This window comes from Danio rerio, chromosome 7 (genome assembly GCF_049306965.1).
Source record: "Danio rerio strain Tuebingen ecotype United States chromosome 7, GRCz12tu, whole genome shotgun sequence".
NCBI classification, from domain to species: domain Eukaryota; kingdom Metazoa; phylum Chordata; class Actinopteri; order Cypriniformes; family Danionidae; genus Danio; species Danio rerio.
This window is the reverse complement of record NC_133182.1, coordinates 20,754,808-20,772,719: the sequence shown is the minus strand read 5'-3', so window position 1 is coordinate 20,772,719 and position 17,912 is coordinate 20,754,808. Positions and strand designations below refer to the sequence as shown.

General features: G+C 38.1%; 1 protein-coding gene across 1 annotated transcript; it reads left to right on the top strand.

The window, feature by feature from the left end:
• Positions 1-904: 904 nt before the first annotated feature.
• cyb5d1 (cytochrome b5 domain containing 1) lies at positions 905-17,364 on the top strand. The gene is given in 4 exon segments (NM_001017684.2): positions 905-1,113; positions 1,224-1,300; positions 4,835-5,053; positions 16,699-17,364. Coding segments are annotated over 4 exon segments (645 nt in total). The 5' UTR covers positions 905-992; the 3' UTR covers positions 16,927-17,364.
• Positions 17,365-17,912: the final 548 nt, after the last annotated feature.

Genomic DNA, 17,912 nt, shown 5'->3' with positions numbered 1-17,912 from the left:
AAATATTATTGATAGGGCAAATAAAAATCTTTTAGATCTGGTCCATTTGAAAAATACCTTAGCATTTAGCCCTTTATGAGTCTAAAATTCATCCATAATGGTCCTAAGATGTCTTAAAAAGTCTTCAATTTAACTTGTTAAAACCTGCAGAAACCCTAAATTAAATAAATCACATTATTGCAAGTATTTAGAGTGACGTGCAATGTGATCTATGAATATAAGGTTATAAAATCAGATCAGGGTGGCTCAGTGGTTACTAGTGGCTAACCAAAGTGGCTCATTGGTTGTCACCTATAAGAGACCTTTTGGTAACATTAATTGAATTAAACAAATGATGACTGTGTATGGATGTTTCCCAGTACTGGGTTGAATCTGTAAGGACAGCTGCTGTGTAAATGCTGGATAGGTTGGTGGTTCATTCCCTGATGAATAAGGGACTGAGCTGAAGGAAAGTGGATGAATGAATGAAAATTAAATCAGACAAACAGCATTTTTGGCAAGCAGCAAAGAAACTGCTCACCTCTTTCCATAATGTTTTAGATATTTAATCAGAGAACAAAATTTTAAAAGTTTTTTTAAGTTTAAACATTTGAAGGATATATGTCAACTAAAATAAAAAGAAACTCTTTCAATTTTGGGATGAGAGGAATTTTAGCCTAAGTTGTCTTAAATATGTCTTTTTTTATCAAATGAATAATCCAATTTGTTTCTTAAAATACCACAGGGGTAGAATAATTAGATGATAACTCGTCTTAGGTGTTTTTTAAAGCAAGGATTATTCACAAATACATTATCAGTAAAATAAAAATGAATGGGATTTTATTGTGAAGTTTTGCTAGGGAACATAACAGTCAACGGGCTTCCGTAGTTTAACACTGTAGCATGCTCGGTTACCACAGCAACCATTCACCTTGTGTGCGCGCTTTCGAGTTCTCTTTACATAGAGTAAGTAAAACATTGCTTTAACTCTCTCAAATAGAAGGCTTGTTAAGATGCGGCGTTCAAAGTATTTCACACCGAGCGAGGTGTCGCTTCACAACACAATCAATGACATATGGGTGTCGTACCTGGGCAAAGTGTACGATCTCACACCACTGCTGGAGGCATACAAAGGTAAGCAACTTGCATTGTTCCATTCAAACTGAAAGGGAAAAGCTATTTTGTTCGCAAACGATTTTTCTTTATTAAAATAAGCATAAAACAAATAATATGTTGTTTTACAGGTGATGTTTTATTGAAGCCTATTATAGAGTGCGCAGGAAAGGACATCAGTCACTGGTTCGACCCAAAGACAAAGGACGTAAGCCACTAACAACACTTAAAACATGACAACTTTGTGAAGATATATTTCCAAATATATTATTATTTTAATGTAAACAAACACTGTCCAGGCGATTTATTTAACTGTGCTGGTTAACACAACTGCCTAATCAGCAAATCCATGCAAGCAACTAGACGTATTCAAGATGATTTGCTTAGCCCAGTTTATTTTATTTTATTAATCTGGATCAAATTGATCCAGATTTGGAAATCCCATGTTTTGCTATCCAGGATTAACTGATCTATCTTACTTTTATGAAAGTTTTTTTATAGGAACATTGGGTTGGATCACTGTGTTTCAAATACCAACTTTCAGGATTATCAAATCCTGTTTACCAGAGCCTTAAATGGAACCAACAGTAGCCTATACTGGCTTAGCAAAAAAAAAGCAGGTAGACAAAATATCATTGGACACAAATAGCCATTGTTTGTGTTAATGGTAAGAAAAATGTTCTAATACAATACTGCTTTAATACCGTTTTGTTGTCGTTTACCATGTCTCATTAGATGTGACATGCTTTATATTAGGCATGGTATGATAACCGTTTTCAAGGTATGCCGCGATTTGGAAAAGTCAAGGTTTTAAAACCTACAAAATTTTCTGCAATACCATTCCTAAGGTATATGTAAGATGTTTTATTTATGTTGTTTTCTGGTTTGTATCTCAGGCAAAAATATATCCAAAGATGCTGTTTTAAATTGTGATGAAATCTGTGTTTTTAAAACAAAAGCAGAAGTCTATGATTTATTTGAATTATCTAGCCTTACGTGTTTACTGCTTCAAAATATTATAAATGGAAAAAAAAAAAAAAAAAAAAAAAAAAAAATATATATATATATATATATATATATATATATATATATAAAGAGTTTACATGTTCTCCCTGCGTTCACGTGGGTGCTCCGGTTTCCCCCACAGTCCAAAGACATGCTGCAGGTGAATTGGGTAGGCTAAATTGTCCGTAGTGTATGAGGGTGACAGGCCCAGAGGACAGGCTGGCCGGAATGTGTAAAAAAAAAAAAGTCGTTATCATATGGACAAGTCTAAAATGGCTTGTTCCAAAGAGCCGACCCTGCAACCATACTGGACTAAGGCCAGAGAAGAAGATATATATATATATATATATATATATATATATATATATATATATATATATATATATATATATATATATATATATATATATATATATTGCATTCAAAGGAGACAAAAAGTTTGTGTTTTTACCCAGACTTTTAAAAATAACTTATTTTAGAGCAGTAATCATAATACTTTGATACCGTGAAACAGTGATATTTTTATCCAAGGTTATTATACCGTCAGAATCTTATTCCGGCCCAAATATGTAGGAATTAATATCAGCAACTAGCGATGTGCGATTTGGAGAAAATGTTTAATTGTGTTTTTTTTTGACATATTGCGATTTCGATTTGTTTTGCGATTTATTTTGTAGTCAAGCTTCAGCTCAATAATCTGTATCGTAACTTCTTACTGCTAAAATGCATTGAGTGGAAATGAAAAGATATTAACTTATTTTAGAAAACAACTCTTAAATTACTTTGCTAGCTACTAGATTGAGTGCCATTGGTAATACTTTTAGTTGAATTTTTAGCGAGAAGCTTCCTCATATAGCCGCCTGTGGTGCTTTTTTAGGTGCGGGTTGTTGTATTTCCCCTTACAAATTACCTGGTTTTGTTTGGTGTCTGACTTTTTGTTTTGTATGTTTTTTGTTTTTTTGATATTCATCTATTAATGCTTCTGAAGTGGCAGATGCCATCATCCCACTCGTTTGTGCTTTCCGGTTTGTTTGTTTGTTTTTTTTATTGTGGGCGTTCCGTAAAGTTTGGTTGCACAATTCTAATTGGGCAGAACAAAAGTATGCTGACTCAATTGATTAGTAAGACTGTCATATATTTTATATCGCAGCCTCTTACCTAATCACAAATTTAATTTGATTAATTGCACAGCCCTATCAATAACCATTAGGTTTGTAATCATTCACTAAAAAAATAAAACTTTTTATTTGGTTAAAAAAATCACAAGTGAATTCACCCTTCTGATGGGATCAGGATGATCCTGTTTTTTTTTTTTTTTGGATCAAATAGATTTCAATCTGAGTTCAAAGTTTTGAATAACCCTAAGGGCAGGTTTGATCTTCATATGTAAGATTGGATTACATGGTCTGATCTTATATAAAAATCCCAGTGGACTTTTGAAAACTGGGCCCTGAAGTTCAATCTGGACGTCAAAATAGAGAAGAAAGATGATTTAAGTCACTTTGACAGTGGTTTAGTTGGTGCCAAATTAGCATTTCAGGAACAACTGATTGGGATTTTTACACAACCATCTCTAGAGTTTTCAGGAAAATGTTCAGAAAATAAGAAAGAAACCATCCAGTAGGCATAATTTCTGTCAGCGAAAATGCCTTTAGGGGCAGACTGGTTTGAGCTGATAGAAAAGTATATCTTTGACCACTCTTTTCAACCGAGGTCTGCAGAAGAGCATCTGTGAAAACATACAGCACTTCAAAACTTGAAGCAGAGGTTTTTGCAGTAAAGATTGTCACAAAACAACCTTAAAGTATGGATTCCTCCATTGCCTTGAATCAATTGCTCTCCCTACTGATAGTGGTTTAATGGTGTGAGGGAGATTTTCTTTGCACACTTTTGGCCCCGTATGCCTCAGCCTATTGTTGTATTTTTGCTGACCATGTCCGCGGTCTGACCACATTGTAACCATCTTGTGATGCTGCTTTCAGCAAGATAATGTACCGTGTCACAAAGCCCAATTCATTCCAACAGTTTTTTTGAACACGGCAATGAGTTCACTACACTCAGAAGGAGTCCAGTCATCTTTATTTCTAATAGGGCTTTAACAATCTAGATGTCTTAACTTAGATAGAGAATAGAGGATAAAAACAACCAATATCAATATTTCAGACTGTAGAAAACATTCCAGCATATCAGGCAGACAGGAGAGTTGAGTTCTAGAGAGTTCCATTTAAATGAATCCTGATTATCCTATTAGTTAAAAACAAATAGCACTGTTGAAGTTCAGTTTAATTCAGTTCAGTTCAATACAAATGAAGCGCAGTTCCATCGGCCCAAACCAAGCAATCCAGAACTCCGCTAATGATGGAAATGGAGAACAAACCTTGGGAGAAACCAGGCTTAGTCAGGGTGACCAGTTCTCCTCTGGTCAAACATGAAGGGGGAGAGCGAAGGGCTTTAGAACTATAAGAATGTGCAACGGAGAAGGTGCAGGTCCAAGAAAGTCAACGTGCAGGTGTTCAGGCTAGCAGATGCAGTCAATGCAGGGACTCATCTGTTACTGGAATCAGTATTGTGCTCTTGACTCATCAAAATCCATGACAAACATCTGCTCTGGATATGGGCCGGATCCAAGATTACTTGAACCTTGGGATAAGGAGAAACAGTGGAGAAATTGAAAAAAATCGATGAAAATTCAAGTGTAGGTATTGTCTCTTCTCAGTGTTATGTTTTCTCCTTTTAGATTCTTACACATGTTGACCCGTTGACTGGCTGCATTAAATACTACACCCCTAGGGGGCGCTTCATACACATACCCCCTCCTTGCCCTCGCACCGACTGGGCCAATAACTTCGGGAAGCCGTGGTGGAAGGATAATCGCTATGAAGTTGGGCTGCTGTCTGCCAAAACACGCTGGATCCGCATTATTAACACTCTAACCTCCCAGGAGCAGAAGCTGGAGGTAGGCCAATCTTAACCTGGCACTAACTTGCTCTTTGTTAACAAGCAGAAAATGTTGATGCTGACTCATCTGCAAGATGTTTTCAGGAATGTTCCCCAAAGAAGTGCGTGTTAATTATTCAAACATTCCAGACGTGTGTGTTTTACTGCACATACTTTGTCAAATTGCATGCTTGCCCTGTTCAACTTCATCCTGAAGAGGGCAGAATCACACAGTTACTTCTCTTTTCTAGCTCCGCTCCATCTTTTTCATCCTCCCTCCTCTTTAAGCTTGAGGGAAATGGAGCTAATGTTGAGCCTCTGGCTTTAGAAGCGCTCTCAGACTGACCGTCGGCAGCCACCAGGCTGTGTTTTAAACAAACTTTGAGCTGAATAATCATCTGGCTGTTCTTATTCTGGTCCTCCTGTCTAGGGTAAATTCTTTCTACAGGAATATTTATAAAATAGACATGAATTTGGAACACATTTAATTGTTATGGCTAAAACAGTACATGAACATGTTACATTATGCATTATTACGCATAATAATCTCTAAATCCTAATCCCATAGCAGGTACATGGTGCCAATTTATATTACTCGTTACTTAAATGTACAATAACACTGTAATCAATATGTTACAATAGTAACAACACAATGCAATAGTAATGCATTGATCTTGCTTTTCCATGGCAATTTTTTTTTTGATCTAGCAAATGTGCCAATTATGATATTTTCTTCATTTATTTATTTATAAACAATATTAAATGTAATTATGAGTACATGAACAGGGTGTTTGTTATTTTTTATATTAGGCTGAACTATCCGCAGTGAATAGATTATTTTGTTAAAAATAGAGGTCACCCCTGCACTTTTTTTGGCACTGTCATACAAATTGACAAAGAATACAAAAAAATACAAAAACAAAAATACAACAAGAATAGTGTAGATTCAACATAACTTAATACACTTTGAAAGAAATAATAATAATAATTCTAAAATAATACAGCAATAACATATTTGTCTAATCTATATACTTTCAATGACCAAGAAAGGAATCACCATCTAGATTCTCCAAAAAGTCAAAGGTTTTCCAAATAGACCAGAATATATGAATTTTGTTTTTCAAAAAATAAGAAATCTTTTCTAAGGCGATGCAAGAGGTCATCCCCTTTATCCACTGAGATACACTAGGATTGCCCCCCCCACCCCCTGCCCCCAAAAACACGCAATTACATGTTTACCTTACAGCAAACATAAAATTAATGGCAATCTGTCATGTTTGGTCACATTAAAGTTCAATGGACTAATATGTAATGCTGGGATCAGTGATTTGACTTACAATATTCAGTATTTTAACCAAAACACTGACTTTAAAACACTCCACATACAATGAAATATTTCCATTCTCTTATATTAGGATATTTGGGTTAAAATGATGCAACTTAACTGGAGTTATATACTGTCTACTCAGCCATTTTTATTGAAGCAATCTAAAATAAGTGACCACTGCAGTTTAATCATGCTTCAAATCAAGAGTCTGCATAAATTCTATTCAATTTTTCAATTCATCTTTATTTATATTGCGATTTTACAATGCAACTTAACATAGAAGATTATAGTAAATAGAAACTGTCAGTCCAGTTTTTAGAGTTGAAGTTCGGTTTAGTTCAGTTCAGTGTGGTTTAATTTTCACTGCCTAAAGTCCAAACACTAAAGAGCAAATCCATCAATGCGCAGCTCCACAAGTCCCAAAACATGCTAGCCAGTGGTGACAGCAGTGAGGAACAGACTTCACCAATTGACGAAAGTGAAGAAAAAAAGACCCTCAAGAGAAACCAGGCTCATAATATTGCAGTGGTTATTTTTAATCAGGTTGCATAATTTCAAAATATGAAGCAAAAGCATAATGGTTAGACTGATCTTCAGCTTTGTGAAATTAAACTACACAAAACCGGCACAAACAAGCATGCACACCGAGGCCATTTTACTGTCTGCCTGTTGGTGTCACTAACAGAATCATCAGAAATCTAGAATTACCATTATTGCCACTGTCGACAAAGTAGAGCTACCATGGCTTTCTATATGCATTCTGCACAGACATAATGCATTAAAATGGATCATTTTGCCTTATATGATTAGTTCAAAAAGAGATAAATTCACGATCTGTACATTCTCAAATGTTCTGCCTTGCCTTTGTTTGAAACTTTTTTTGTTGGCAAAAAAAGACAATGTTATACAGTGCTCAGCATATATAAGCACACCCTTTGCAAATCTATCTTTTAAATTCATATTTTCTATAGGAAGTTATACAATATTAACTTACGATAATGGTCCAAATCTAGTACACACAAAATTTATGTTAGAGAAAAACATTAAATACAAATATAAAACAAGGAAAAATCAAGAGAAGTAAAAAAATTTACAATTTTGTTATGTGAAGTGGGGCCCTCAAGAGGAAAGTGCGGATCCAAATGTATGTTTATCGAGAATGGTCAGGCAAGCAATGGTCACAACCAGGAGCAAACAGATGTATGCAGGCAAATTCAGAGTCGTTGTCAAATACAAAGGCGATTGTTCTGTACAGGCTGGCGGCAGACAACAGAAACAAACAAACAAGGCGAGGGTCTAAAACACGACAGAGCAAGGCAATGTAAACGTTGTTCAAAAAACAAGGCTCAACAAAGAGGTGTGCGTATGTGCTGTGTATATAGTCCATGTAATCAGTTCATGAGCAGCTCCTAGCCGTGAGTGTGTAAAATCAATGGAATTAGGAACAGGTGCATGTGAGCGGTGCATGACTGGATTTGTAGTTCTGTGTTTTCCATCGATCTGCAGACACTAGATAGCTGGTGATTATAACAAATTAAGTTGAAAATGTATAGGTTGTAATTTTTTTTTTTTTTGCAATATTTTGCTTGAATTTAATTGTTTTATCTTTCAGTTTGTAACGGTAGTCACACACACAAAAAAAAAAAATTTAATTAATAACTCTTAGGTTGGATTCGAACCCGGGCCTCCCGCATGGCAGGCGAGATTTCTACCACTGAACCACGGAAGGCGCTGTTGAGGCGGTGCGTCTGGTAATATCTCCCTCTAACGCAGTCACCCTCGGGCAAAAAAAAATAAAATATATTATAATATAACATACATATATTAACAAATTTTATGCATGATTTCGGGTGCCAGACAAGTTTTAAACCTTGCCACAAATAAATCTAACTATAATTAATTACCCAGGATAGCGAAAACAAAACTTATACAAGACCCTCCGTTACATACAGTAACATAGAACCATACGAAATAAGAACAAGAAAATCGAATTCCACTTAGAAAGATTTAATGAATTAATTTAAATGGCAAATACAACTACAAGTAACAACAATACCAAAAATAAATATTTATATAGTCAATATCCTACAATCATTTTAAGTGACCCAAAACAATATTCCCCTCAAAAAACAACAACAAATACACCAAGAAATAAATAAACAAAACTTTTCAAATTTCTCAAATAACTAATTAAATGAAAATAAAGGGAGGTTGGGTGGAGAATGTATGTATGTAAGTGTATGAGTGAAACTGACCCAAGAGGCTTGCAGTGGTGATTGCAGGAGGTTACACGTCAGCAGTTCACTGGCTGGCAGGTGACTTGGCAGAACGGACAGAAATTATGAACAGGCAGCCGTTTTCGGAGGTGTCCTAACACATCGCACCGGTAATTTTTCAACACGAAGGTAACATAAGACTGGCACTCGTCAGCAATTACCAGGAAACTTGTTGTTACGGTGGCTATAAAGGACAAGTCAGTGAAAACTTGAGCATCGCCGCATCTCTTCCTCAGCTTCCTCAGACCCAGGCAGAGCCACACCCGCAACGCAACTTGGTGACGCAAACACCACTCCCACACTGGAGGTCAGAACTCTCTCTCCCAGAAGAAAGAAAAAAACCCTTTTATATAATTTCCCATCATTGTAATTGGTTGTAGCATCCAATGGGGTTGAACTCATTATAAAAGGCAGTGACAAAGGAAGTAAACACAAAATAGGGGCAGTACAGAAAGTTTCTGTATTGTCACATTCTCCCCCCCTTGACAAAACAACCCATGGTTGTTAAAAGAAATACAATCAAAATCCAAAAAATTCCTCCTCTTCAGAGGTTTCTTCAAACAATTCCCGAAGTCGTTTTTTTTCTTGGACTTCCAACTCCTCAGCTGTTGGGAAACATTCTTTAAGATTACACACATGTACTGTGCGCACATCTTCTCCAGTTTCCTCCAAGGCTATACGATAATTTAAAGGTCCCAGTTGTTTTAAAACTCGGTAAGGTCCTTTCCATTTTGGTGCCAGCTTGGCACTGAACTTGTGCTGTGCACTGGACTGAGGGAAATTGCGCAACCATACTCTGTCTTTATTTTTGAAACCGGCCTCTCTTCTCTTTTTGTTGTAGTTTCGGAGTTGGCGTTGTTGTGCCCTTCGGCAATTCTCTTGAACTTGTGACTTCAGTTGTTGTATGTGACAGACTACATCATAAGAGGTATTATCGGGGATAAGATTCTGACCATGAAGTATTTTATCCATTGGTCCATGCAGTTTCCTTCCAATCTGCAGTTCTGCTGGAGTTACTCCCGTGGTTTCCTGGATGGCAGTATTCATTGCGAATCTAATCTCAGGTAAGAACTGATCCCATTTGCTGTGGTTGTCATCCACATATGACGCAATCATACTTTTGACAGTTCTATTCACCCGTTCTGTCATATTGGTCTGAGGGTGATAAGCCGTTGTTAGCTTCTGTGTAACTCCCCACTTTTCACATACATTCTTAAACACAGATGAGATGAACTGTGTTCCTCGATCAGAGAGAATGAAGTCTGGAACCCCCCAACGGGTTAAGATTTCTCTTCTAAAAATCACAGCAACACTCTGAGCATTTGCCTGACGCATGGGAAAGAACTCAACCCATTTGGAGTAATAGTCAACAAACACCAACAAATACTCGTTTTGCTGTGTACTCCGAGGTAGGGGTCCCATAATATCAACTCCAAGCATTTGATTAGGTCGAGAGGTGATGGTTGATTGAAGTTTTCCTGCTGGTTTCTGATTATCATACTTGATCGTTTGACACTTCACACATTCTTTAACGTGTCTCTTCACATCAGTCCATAAGCCTGGCCAAAAAGCAACTGCTTGGATTCGTTTATAAGTTTTGTATATTCCATGATGGCCACTTAGCGGGTGTGAATGATAGTGATGAAGTAGTGTCGGCCGAAGACGGTTTGGAACATACACACGATAATGTACTTGGTCATTCTTCAGGTAAGTTTTATGGTACAGCTTGTCCTCTATCACTTCATATTGTTCCAATTGATTTGGTTCTTCTGCTACAGCCTGTAGTAGTTTTGTTGTTTCTTCATCTGAATGTTGTTCCTCCCATAGGACAACATCAGAAACTGGAAGCTCTGTGTGCTGGTTTGTTTGCTGCTTCGTGTAAACTGCTGTAACAGGAGAAATTGAAGTGAGAGGTGATCTGGACAAAGCATCAGGAGCTACATTTAACTTCCCTTTTCGGTATTCAATGATGAAGTTGAATTTCTGCAGTCTCAAGACCCATCGAATAAGGCGGCTGTTAGTTTTTGTGGATCCCATCACCCACTGAAGAGCAGAATGGTCCGTTACTACTGTGAAGAGCTTGTACTCTAGGTAATGTTGCCACTTCTCCAATGCCCAAACAACAGCTAAACATTCTTTTTCTGTTGCAGTGTAATTTACCTCAGCCCCAGTTAAGGTGCGACTGGCATAGGCAATGACCTCTTCACTACCTGGATCCTTTCGTTGAGTGAGAATAGCACCCAGTCCTGTATCGCTGGCATCAGTGTATACAATGAAAGGTATTTTGAGGTCAGGGTGGGCAAGAATGGGAGGTGAGGTAAGGCATGATCTTAACTGGTCAAATGATTGTTGACACTGTGCTGTCCATTTAAACACCTGTCCTTTTTTCTTCAGGGCATTGAGGGGCTCAGCAATTTTTGAAAAGTTTTGCACAAACCGGTGGTACCAGCCGGCTAGTCCCAGGAATCGCTGAACTTCCTTCAGATTGTTGGGTGTAGGAAAAGAGAGAATGGCCTCAACTTTGCTCGGATCTGCCGTGATACCTTTAGCATTTACCACATGCCCTAGAAACGTGATCTCTAGTAGGAAAAACTTGCATTTTTCCAGGTTGATGGTCAGTCCAGCAGCTTCTAGCCTGTGGAGGATGGTTTGCAGATCACAGAAGTGTTGGGTCACTGAGGGAGAATACACAATTATGTCATCAATGTAGACAAGGCATATCTTTCGTCTTAGTTCCCCTAGTACGGTCTCCATTAACCTCTGGAATGTAGCAGGTGCATTTTTTAATCCAAAAGGCATAACATTAAATTGATATAGCCCATCAGACACAATAAAAGCAGTCTTTGCTTTGCTGTCAGGATCCATCATCACTTGCCAATACCCACTGTTTAAATCGATGGTAGAAAAAATTGTTGATCCAGAGAGAGATTCTAGTATCTCTGTGATGTTTGGAAGAGGGTAAGCATCATTTTCCGTTATTGCATTTACTTTGCGGTAGTCCACACAGAATCTTAACTTGCCATTTTTCTTAGGAACCAACACCACCGGTGAAGCCCAAGAAGAATGTGATGGTTCTACAATACCTTCTCTCAACATTTGTTCCAATTGCTCCTCCATCACCTGTTGTTTTACAGGAGACAAACGATATGGCTTTTGTTTGATAGGTACCTGACTGGTGGTGTAGATACGGTGTTGAAGTAACTTGGTTTTTCCAGTTCTTTGAGTACATACCCTGGGGTTATTCTGCAGGATCTGTAGTAACTGTTGCTTTTCTTCTTTGGGAAGCTGTGCTTTACTTACAGCATCCCAGATCTGTGTTGCATCATCGACATGATCAGTTTGTAGCATACCCAATGAGGTTTGAGGTGGAGGGACAGCACTTAACAAGGTGAGATTGAGTTTGTTCTTTCTGAGCGTCTTTTTTTCTGTCATGGGTGTCATTTTAACTAGAGGTTCACTTGCATATCCAGGTTGAAATGGGTGTTCTTCAGTAGGATCAGACGTAAAAGAATACTTGCGTTCACTAACATGAATTTTCAGACCACTAAAGAATATGAAGTCCAAACCCAAGATGATGGCATATGCAAGAGCTTGAGATGGGAGGACAACAGCAGGTACTACAAAGGATTTACCATGTATTTGAATAGTGATGTTTAACCATCCTAAGGGTATCTCCGCTTTTCCATTAGCCAAGTAAAGAGGTCCACTCGACCAGTTTTGTAGCTGGGCAGAGGTATCAAAATTCTGCATTAGACTTTCATGTATTAGCGTGTAGCTTGCTCCAGTGTCCAGTATGGCTTTTCCAAACCATGATCCAATACTAATTGGGACAACTAATTGTTGTGGAATGGCCAGAGATGACATAGTTGTAGATGGAAGGAAAACATTTGGAACTTCTTTTGTTGATTGGGGTGTTTCTGAGGCTGCTACAATGATGTTCGTAGGTCGACCTCCTGACTTTGCAGCATGAAAACTCTTTCCATGGTTTGGGTGATGTTGCGTGGAAGATTGCTGGGAAGGTGGAGTTAAATACATTGGGCAATTTCCTGGTGGATGTGGACCACTGCACCTCCAACACTGAATAGGCTGTTTCTCAACAGGTCGATTGGAGAAAGATTTTTGTGAACTTGCTTGTTTGTGAGCCATTCGACTTTCATACCGTCTTTGTTCTTCATAGTCTCGTTCCAATAGATATCCCAATTTAACTAGATCCTCCACGGTGTTCACTCTACTGCGCAGTTGGCTGGCAAGGTATGGTTTGATATTTTTTAGGATCATTTTTACAATTTCAGTCTCTGTTAGAGTGGATTTCCACCTTTTACAAAGTGCTCGATAAGTAAATGCAAAATCTCGAATTGACTCTCTGTCTCCTTGAACTCTAGTACGAACACGCTCAGCAAGCTCATCTTCGTAGTCTTCAGACAGGAATGCAGAAAGAAATGCAGACTCAAATTCCTTCCAAGTCGCAATATTGGAGCGACTCACTTCCCACCAGTCCCGAGCTGTGCCATATAAGACAGTGCGAAAGGTAGCCAAAAGATCTGCATCTGTCAAAGGATGAAGTGCCAGGAAATCTTGACATTTTGTTAGGTACAATAAAGGGTCAGTATCATCTGTATGTCGTCCAAAGGTGGGAAAAGTTAATTTAAGGTGATCACTTTTGACCATGGTATTTGGTAAAGTTGAAACAGTCTCAGTGGAGAGTGTACTTGTAACTGGAGCAGCTTTTGTTTCTGTTTGAGGTTCAACATCTTTCACATTGTGCACTTGTAAATCCTTTTTCAACTGTGTAACACAGGTCTGACATTTACTAATTTTTTCTTCACATTGCTGAAGATTTGTAGTAAGCTGATCCAAACTTCCCTGGAGGGTTTGCTGGATTGATTTGAGATCATGGTGGACATCTCTCCGGAGTTTTTCCACTTTGTCAACAACTGCTGAGGTAAGGGTTGATTCAAATTTCTGAAACTCAGTTGCAAGCATCAATTGTACAGCTTTGACCAACTGGTCAGCATCTGCAGCCTCTTGTTGCTTAGCTCCAGTGAGTATGGTGACAATCTCTTGCTTATTAGACTCTATTTTGGCTGTAAGGGTGGTGATTTGATTCACATGCTGGGATGATGAAGTTTTCAGCTTTTGAGTAAGTTCATGCAAACATTTCTCTTGTTTTTTCATTGTTACCATCAGATTGTCCAAATTACCTTGCACATAAGAACTGACCTGCTGAATTTCTCTCCTAGGAGTTGGAAGGTTCCCAGGCAGATCATGCTGTTCCATTGTAGAAGGTGATGAAACATCTGCAGACGTGCACAGTTGCATGCTAACATGTTCCTGGGACAAAGAAAGAGGTTGCATTAGAATATGACCTCCCAGAGCAGTAGGAAGTGTCTGTACTGGAGTTGCATGGCTTGGGAAACTATGGACCGGTGAAATATTATGCATAATTTGGTCATGAGGTGGAAGTCCAGAAAGTGTTTGAGTTTGCACTGGAGGTGACCACACTGGCGTGGAAATTGTTGGGGCATCAGGTGCATCAATATCAACATATGTTGACGTTGAATGGGAAAAGAACTGGGCCATGACTTGTGTTGGTTGTGGGTGTGATTAGGATTTGTGTGTGTTTGGGACAGCAGAAAAAAATAAATAAATAAAAAAACCCAATTAAACAAAAAAATACTCACAAACAAACTGTTCTCTGCAATCAATTACATCATGTCCATACTATCAATGTAAGAGAAACCTTTCAAATGCATGTACAAAAATACAAGACAGATGACGATCACATTTTCTAGTTCAAGTTCCCACACACTTTGATACAAAAAATAAATTCAGCTTACACAGGTTGCTCAAGCAAATTTTCACAATAAACTCAAATCATTATACCAAAAACCACATACATGAGAAGTTTTTTTTTTTTTTTTTACACAATTTCTGTTATTTGATGATTTTTGTCAATAGTTCTCACATTCAGCAAGAAAAAAACAATTTTAAACTATTAAACATTCACAAACAAAACCCTGTCCAGTAATTCAGGTCAGTCAGTCAGTCAAAGAAATTTTCAGTTATTCAAGTCAATCAATGAAAGTTTCAATTATTCAAGTCCCTTAAAGTGTTCAATGTCCCTTAAAGTGTTCATGTCCCTGTTTGGGTGCCATTTCTGTAACGGTAGTCACACACACAAAAAAAAAAAATTTAATTAATAACTCTTAGGTTGGATTCGAACCCGGGCCTCCCGCATGGCAGGCGAGATTTCTACCACTGAACCACGGAAGGCGCTGTTGAGGCGGTGCGTCTGGTAATATCTCCCTCTAACGCAGTCACCCTCGGGCAAAAAAAAATAAAATATATTATAATATAACATACATATATTAACAAATTTTATGCATGATTTCGGGTGCCAGACAAGTTTTAAACCTTGCCACAAATAAATCTAACTATAATTAATTACCCAGGATAGCGAAAACAAAACTTATACAAGACCCTCCGTTACATACAGTAACATAGAACCATACGAAATAAGAACAAGAAAATCGAATTCCACTTAGAAAGATTTAATGAATTAATTTAAATGGCAAATACAACTACAAGTAACAACAATACCAAAAATAAATATTTATATAGTCAATATCCTACAATCATTTTAAGTGACCCAAAACAATATTCCCCTCAAAAAACAACAACAAATACACCAAGAAATAAATAAACAAAACTTTTCAAATTTCTCAAATAACTAATTAAATGAAAATAAAGGGAGGTTGGGTGGAGAATGTATGTATGTAAGTGTATGAGTGAAACTGACCCAAGAGGCTTGCAGTGGTGATTGCAGGAGGTTACACGTCAGCAGTTCACTGGCTGGCAGGTGACTTGGCAGAACGGACAGAAATTATGAACAGGCAGCCGTTTTCGGAGGTGTCCTAACACATCGCACCGGTAATTTTTCAACACGAAGGTAACATAAGACTGGCACTCGTCAGCAATTACCAGGAAACTTGTTGTTACGGTGGCTATAAAGGACAAGTCAGTGAAAACTTGAGCATCGCCGCATCTCTTCCTCAGCTTCCTCAGACCCAGGCAGAGCCACACCCGCAACGCAACTTGGTGACGCAAACACCACTCCCACACTGGAGGTCAGAACTCTCTCTCCCAGAAGAAAGAAAAAAACCCTTTTATATAATTTCCCATCATTGTAATTGGTTGTAGCATCCAATGGGGTTGAACTCATTATAAAAGGCAGTGACAAAGGAAGTAAACACAAAATAGGGGCAGTACAGAAAGTTTCTGTATTGTCACAAGTTTCTAAATATATAAAAATAACTTCTAATTCTAATTCTAAATATTCTAATTTCTTAAATAAAATGTTGTATTAACTCAATATTACATGTTCTGCTATGCTCACAGGCGAAGGCTCAAGCTTTATGAGGCAGGAAAGATTCTGATTGGATGTAAATGTTTTTGTTGTTCCTCACCTGAGGAGAAAATCGTTACAAGTTCATAATAAAATCATTCTTTTTGTGCTGATATAATTACAGATGAGGTGTGAATTTTTTTTTAGAATGATTATAATGACTTATTGCTATACACGGTGACACAGAAGCTCAATGGTTAGCACTGTCGCCTTACAGCAGGAAGATCCCTGGTTTGAGCTGGGTCAGTTTGCATTTCTGTGTGGAGTTTGCATGTTCTCCCCGTTATTGGTTTGGGTTTTCTCCGCGTGCTTCGGTTTGCCACACAGTCCAAAGTCATGCACTGTAGATGAATTGAATAAGCTAAATTGGCCGTAGTGTATGTGTGTGAATGAGTGTGTATGGATGTTTCCCAGTACTAGGTTGCAGCTGGAAGAGCATTTATTGTGTAAAACATGCTGGATAAGTTCCCAGATTCATTCCGCTGTGGCGGCTGTGGTGAATAAAGAGACTAAGCTGAAGGAAAATGAATGAATATACTTGATACAAAGTGACCTGTTCTTGCTATTTCTTTATAATGATTTGTGAAATTGTATGATTTTTTTTTTATTTGTCAGTGTTTCAGGCAAACAGATCTAATCTGTTGTTTTCTAAGCAGGTTTGCTCCGAGGAATCTTTAGATGAGATTCTCCACCGATACCTGTTCTACAATTCCCATGCCGCAAGCTACACCTGGAAACACAGTGGTATAAATCTAGACATGAGTAAGACCCTTAGTGAAAATGGCATCCCCGAGGAGGACGAGTTTTACTGCGGAAGCCCAGACTGTAACCTCTTCTCTCCATCTATTTGTCTGTACTTTAACGACGACCTCACTGAACTCTAAAGACACACGTTATTAAAGCGAACAACGGCGTGTAATTCATTACAATATCATATCCTCTGGAAGCAAATTTATGTTGCAGTCATTTGAGCGAGAGGCATGAACGCCACATCAACTATTCATGTTTCCAGTGTTTCATCGATTCCTGCCGGTGCTTATCTTATTGCAGCTCTCTGGGCTTTATCCAATCAAATACTGAGCAACAGAATAAAGAAGATGAATGCCTGCCTACATAATAAACCCCTGAACCATAAAGTCTGGTGGTTGCCATGGTAATTGCTGGGAGGAAATGCAGCAGCTACTGTATTGTAGGCCACAGCAGGCTCTCAACCCTAATTAAGTAGCATTATATGTGTATGCATGTGCACGGAAATGATTTCATGCAGTCAACATTTGGGTTCAGTCGATGCTTTATAAAACTTATTTTTGAGATGCCGTTAACATCTGCTAGTGTGGATCTTTTGGCGACCGCTTTCTTTTGCCTACTAGCTTTAAATGACATTTTGTGGGGTTGGCTTTGTGCTGTGTATATACAAGAACGAACAGTTATGGCAAATATACTCTAAAATAAGCTAATAATCACACAAATCTGGGTGTAAGCTAATGTCCAACACAGGCACAGACGTTGTAGTTTAGTTTTTATTCTCTCGTTTTAATTTAAGAAGAGTTGCCTCATGGGGGCAACACGGTGGTTTAGTGGTTTGCATTTACGCCTCACAGCAAGAAGGTCGCTGGTTTGAGTCCCAGCTGTGTCATTTGGCATTTTTCTGTGGAGTTTCCATGTTCTGCCCGTGTACACACAGTTTTCTCTGAGTGCTCCGGTTTCACCCACAGTCTGAAGACATGTATTATAGGTGGATTGAATAAACTACATTGGCCATAGAATGTAAATGAGTGTGTATGGGTGTTTCCCTGTTCTGGGTTACAGCTGGAAAGGGCATCTGTTGTGTAAAACATATGCTGGATGAGTTGCCAGTTTATTCCACTGT